Source organism: Sinocyclocheilus anshuiensis, unplaced genomic scaffold, assembly GCF_001515605.1.
Source record: "Sinocyclocheilus anshuiensis isolate Anshui unplaced genomic scaffold, SAMN03320099.WGS_v1.1 scaffold364, whole genome shotgun sequence".
NCBI lineage: Eukaryota > Metazoa > Chordata > Actinopteri > Cypriniformes > Cyprinidae > Sinocyclocheilus > Sinocyclocheilus anshuiensis.
The window spans coordinates 1,299,228-1,305,100 of NW_015555735.1; the positions used below are offsets into that span (position 1 = coordinate 1,299,228).

Below are 5,873 nucleotides of genomic sequence, written 5' to 3' on the forward strand. Positions count from 1 at the left end.
ATATATATAGAAAGAAAGAAATCGATAATTGATTTTTTTTTTTATAATTACAGTTTATATTCTGAGGACTGGGAAACTGGATAACATCGCATTCAGGCAGCAGGGGGTAAACTGCACTGTTTACTGTTTTCAGCCTTTCAATAAAACAGTTTGATACGAGGGGGAGTTCTCCTTAGTGCTTGAGAGACATGGGGAAAGCTCGAGCTGACAGCAGAGACTGAACGCAATGGACATTAGGGCCCTCGCTCCCGGCCGCTGTGACACATCTCCAATAAACGGTGGGGAGTTACGAGACCCAGCTGACAGATATGAGAAGAGACGTGAGCACTTGACCTAGTGTTCCCATACAGAGAACACAAAACATCTGCCTGCTACTGGCTGTCTGTCCTGTATTGATTAGTCTCCATTGTGTGTAATTTCTGCTCTTATAAAACAGATGGGGCTGGTGCGAGAAATAGGGTTGTGTGTGTATGGACGCATCTGGTCTAATGCTAGTCAGAACACATTTTGGAGAATTGGTTTATCCATTTGCTATGGCTACTGACACTGAACCTGCTCCCCTGCATCTGGCATACTCAGGGTCCAAAATTAACTGTGTTTGTGCTTTGTAAGATTTTTTTCATTTTTGAAAGAAGTAATTAATATTAACTATTGAGTCAAGATAAAATAAATTCATCAGTAAAATGTTTGTTACAAAAGAAAAAAAAAAAGGTTTCCACAAAAATATTAAGCAGCACTACTGTTTTCAACAATAATGTTTCTTGAGCACCAAATCAGCATATTCAAATGATTTCTGAAGGATCATGTAACACCGAATACTGGAGTGATGGCTGCTTAAAATTAAACCTACAGTATAAGTATTCTGTACATACACACAAAATTCAATTCAACAATGTATTATACAGTTCCTGATAAAGTCACCTGCCAACTGGTGAGTAACAGGCCATTTTTACAAGCATTTGGCGTGTGACAAGTACTAATTTTGGACCCTGGGCACACAAAATCAACATCCATATGGCATGTCTAAGATAATACATGCTCATAGACAGTAGTTTCCCCTGTCATTAACAACTCTGGCCCCCTCCTCCTCATCATCCTCTCAGTCTTCCAGGATAAAAAGAATAATCGCTGTTGGTGGCTTAGTCATAGAGCTGGTCATACAGTTAATAAACGAACCCGTGCTGTGATTGGCGGGAACTTACAGGGGCAGTTTGTATTCTTAGAGCTGATGGCGGCCGTCTTCCCATCAGGACAGCAGCCGAAAGGTGTGTTGTCACAGGAAGACCGTTCTTCGGCTGTGGGAAGAGTGGTAGTTGCTACTGTTGTACCTGAAGAGAGAGATGAAGACGTCACACGAGCAGGATTTCTAGAATTTGATGGTTCTAGGCAGCAACTAGTTTAAACTGATATCTCTGTTTGTATAATTGCAAAAAAAAATTAACATGTCAAGTTGTGGAGAAGGAAAATTATGGTGTAAATAATTACAGAGGCAGAAGGCTCTATGGTTGACTGTTTGATTTGCAGTAAACAATCTGCGAGTAGCTGCGAAATGACTTTTACATCTTTCTTGATGCATTCCTACTTTTAAACTCACATTTAGTCAAACCCTAACAATAGCTTGTTAAAACTGTCTTAGCTATAGAGCCAGCCTCACACCTACAAGGATATATACAGAAGATTAGCACTGTGGGTTGGAGCAAAATATCTCCTGCTTGGCAAACAAGCCATAAACCCATCAGATGTTCAAGGGCTCTGTGAGTATGAGAGAGGCAGCGTGTGAAAATAGTGAGTGGTGGAAAATGACTTTTGGCGTAGAGCTGGAAAGCATCCCTGGACGTCTTTTCATCGCGTCTGTGGGCAAATTTATGAGCCGCTGCCCCTGAGGTGCACGCTGGCCGCCACACTGCTTCAGCCTTACAGGCTATTGGTTCACTGGGAGGCAGAAAGTCATCAGAAAGTCCCAAGAGATGCCTCCCACTCCGATGTCAGACAGACTTCATGTGTCCTGTGTCAAAGAGCGCTTCGGTCCAACAGTGACAAGAGAATAAATCTGAGGTCCCGCTGCTCTCTCTTATACCAGTTCAGGCAGTTAAACAGTAAAGCTAGCATTAGCTGAATAAAAATAGCAGGTCTACTTTATGTATCGTGGTGTGAAGGACACAAAACAAGTAAAGGGATTGAGGGATTTGTCACTTGTATGTCAACTAAGAGGCTATCATTTTAGAGGCGGCTGTATTGGAGAACAAAATTGGAGTTTTGTGGCTCTTAGAGTCGATGTCCATTAGTTTGCAGAAGTGTGCAGAAGGCTGACAAAAAGAACAGATCCACATTAAAAAAAAAATGACAAAATGTGCCAAACAAGATCAATTTTTAGAATTAATTTCAGAATTGCAGCTTACCCTATTATTAGCTACTTGCTATTTTTTGCTAGAGGCAAGTAATGCAACTAAGGATTATTTAAGTCTGTTAACATCATACCTTTTTTTAAATAACCAACTTAATATACTTGTAAATTGTAGGTAGCAGCTGGAAATTATTCAGTTTGAAAGTGTCTTTGTTCCTTTCTTCCATGGTATGAGCTGTAAAGTTAGGTTTTGAAAGGCAGAAAATAACTAGCTGTGGTTCTCAACTGGTCTGGCAATAATAAAATGCAACCAATAATATAATCAAATATAGCTGCAAGCAGTGATTACCGAGGTTCAAGCACTTAAAGGCCTTCATGACTTCTATGCTGTCAGGGGTCTCAGCCAACGTGAAATGTATGGCTGACACCAGAACAGTTCCATGATGGAGAATATGATGACACACACAAAGAGTACACACACACACACAGAGTAATGAAAAGGTTGAACTATATTACTTAAGACACACTCTATTACTTAATAGAGGCTTAGCATGCTCACACACACAGACACAGATTATGTTGTAGATATAGATATTTGAAATAACTTACAGGCAATTAAATGCTTAAAGGAAGTGTCCTGTTTATAATATTTTTCAGGTTTAAATGTAATCATAGTGTGGCATAATTGATGTGTGGCATGAAGTGGTAAACTTTGACTAAATGTGATTATAAATGTAATATTTATGATTTTAAACTATCTGAATGTCAGTACCTAACAAAACCTGAGAAAAGAACTATATAAGTGATAGAATGAGCCAATGAGTGATCCTTTGCTGCCATCTAGTGGTTGTATTTGCACTTTCAGGGAATAGAGCATAGAAAAGTACCGTTTTTAACCTTCATAACTATTACAGTGTCAGTTTCTGACCAATCTCCATAAAATTTTGCAGGATCGTTTAGAATCATATAATGCATGAGTTTACATAGTTTTGTGATGTTTGGAGTTTTCTTTGAAGATTTATAGGCACTTAGGTACACTATATAAGGACCAAATTTTTAAATGACCATTTTATAACTGTCCAAATGTCAATGTTCAACATTTTTTTTTGATAATTGTTGATCTAGAGAGTCCAGAGAATTGTACTGCAGTGGTTTTATTGATTTTGAGTTAAAAACCTAGGACTAGTTCACAAAAGTAGGTTTTTTAAATAATATAATATCACCATTTAAAGAACAGTTGGATTGACAGCAGTGGTCCTAGAGGCAAAGTTGTTCAGAATGAGGAGATATATCATATGATATGTAGATCTAGTTTTTGTGTGAATATATGAACTTTTTTTTTTGTAATTAATATTAATAAATTAATAAAATAAATAAAGAGACATTAATATTTGAGGATATTTGCTATAGGAATATTGTGTTTTTGAGGCCTTTTTAACTGTTATAGTGCCACCTATAGTCCGATCTCCATGAAACTTTGCATGCTTATTAAGAGTCATCTGACACGTTTCACCAAGTTTAATAAAGTTTCGAGTTTTTGTTGAGGTTTTATAGGCTTTTGGGTATATTTGGCCACGCACCCTTTTTTTAAATGAGCCCGTTATAGATAACTAAAGGACAAAATTCAATATTTCTTTTGATAATTATTGATCTGGAGAGTCCAGAGAATATTACTGCAGTGGTTTGATCGAGATTGAGCGAAAAACCTAGGACTAGTTCGCAAAAGTAGGTTTTTAACATATTTGTGAATATTTAATGAACGATTTGATTGACAGCAATATTTCTGAAGGCAAAGTTGCTCATTATGAGGAGATCTATCAAATGATATGAATATTGTGTGGGTGTGTGAAACACCACATGATTAAAGAGCCATAAAACTCGTCAGCGCCAACTAGTGGCCGATTACTTTCAAAATTCTTACAGACCTTTAGGGCCATGAGTTGAACATATCCACCAAGTTTCGTTCTGATCAACCTCCGTTAACCTTGTCAAATAGGTGCTTAAATTGTTTGGCCAATGGCAGCCATGTTTTTTGAGATACGCAAATGTCCTCATAGACACTTGTGCCACTTTGGACCAAGACACTGCATACCAATTTTCAAGTCGATCGGACCAACGGTTGCGAAGTTACAGTCATTTGTACGTTTTTCTTATATAACTTATGTACCAAGTTTGGCGAAAATATTTAATTCCGTTCAAAAGTTATAGCTACATTTAGCAATTGGCTAAAATGATCATAGAACGTTTTTGCGTACTGTTGCGTGCAAAAATCGAAATTTCAACTTTTTTTTTTTTTTATAATTATTGATATTCACTGTCCCGAGAATATTTCTGCAGTGGTTTGGTTCTGATCGGGCGAAAAACCTAGGACTAGTTCGCAAAAGTAGGTTTTGGACATAGCTCAATTTTGCAGAAAAACTGGACTTTGTAGAACAAATCCTCCGGTAGAAGTTTCGTTTGTTTTGACCCAAGGATTACAACGATGTAAAGTTTTTTGTGCTGTAGTGCTCCCTTTAATCCATTTGGGGTGAGTCTTTGGATCTGAGTAGTGAGCAATACTACTACGATCTGACCAAGTTTCAGCACTCTAGGCCTTACGGTTTGGGCTGCACGATCAGTTTTACTGGAGAATAATAATAAAAAATTAAATAAAAATTACAAAAGTAATTAAAAATAGTTACACTACATATAAATAGGATATAACAAAACGTAATGTAAAATATATATGTGTCAAAAATATCAACATAGGAAAGAAAACTCAATTCATTTCATGGGGTCTATGTCTTAAGCTCGGTTCCTGATAAACAGACTATGCAAGGAGAGAAAGGAACAGTGGTTGCATCGACTTCATCTGAAATGGCCTTTAGAAGAGGCTTACTCATAAGGTTAGGCCACGTTAAAAGCTGAAGCTAGTCATTTTGGTGAATTATTTACCAAAGTGATTCCAAATGAAACCGCTCACTTAGCAGTTGGATGTCATGTGTCAAAAGCTCTCAAATTATAATGGGTGCTGAGAAAATGGGCAGTGTTAAATTGATATGCCATTACAATTCGAGTCGAGGTCATCTCACACACAAGGTCACTCCAGAATTTCATCATCTCAATTGTGCCTAAACCCCTTATGACTGAAAGATTATGGTGAATGCATTACCAAGTGGCTCTTCTCCGCTCTCCTCCATTCCGCTCACCATCTCGTCGTCCCCACTGGGCTCTCCACTGCCCGATTCGTCAAAGTCAGGGCTGGAGTCCAGGGGTGGGGATGAGGTGCGGGGTGGTTTGTTGAGTGTGGTGGGGCGGTGGGTGGTGAAAGAGCTGGAGTAATTTCCTGCCTCGACCACCTTCGGTGGAGGCAGTGCCTCCACCACGAAGCTGTCCAGATCCTTGAGAATGCTTGAAGTAGTGGTGGTGGTGTGGCCATGGCGCTGTTTGGTGATCTTGACGTGAGCGGTGGGAGGGGTGGTGCGGTGGGTGGTTGGGAAGGGGGTGGGTTTGGCCGTCAGCTCAATGGATTCTGGGAGAAAGCAGGAAT

The 5,873-nt window shown here is 38.9% G+C and overlaps 1 protein-coding gene across 1 annotated transcript in view; it reads right to left on the reverse strand.

Annotated features, from left to right (window-relative positions):
- LOC107673061 (agrin-like) overlaps positions 1-5,873 on the reverse strand; it is a gene marked incomplete at its 5' end in the record, with an annotated part of 148,835 nt that overhangs the window by 33,355 nt on the left and 109,607 nt on the right. Inside the window, 2 exons of the mRNA XM_016466495.1 lie at positions 1,203-1,328; positions 5,496-5,855. Of these exons, the coding sequence (XP_016321981.1) occupies positions 1,203-1,328; positions 5,496-5,855 (486 nt within the window). The remainder of the gene's footprint in view (positions 1-1,202; positions 1,329-5,495; positions 5,856-5,873) is intronic.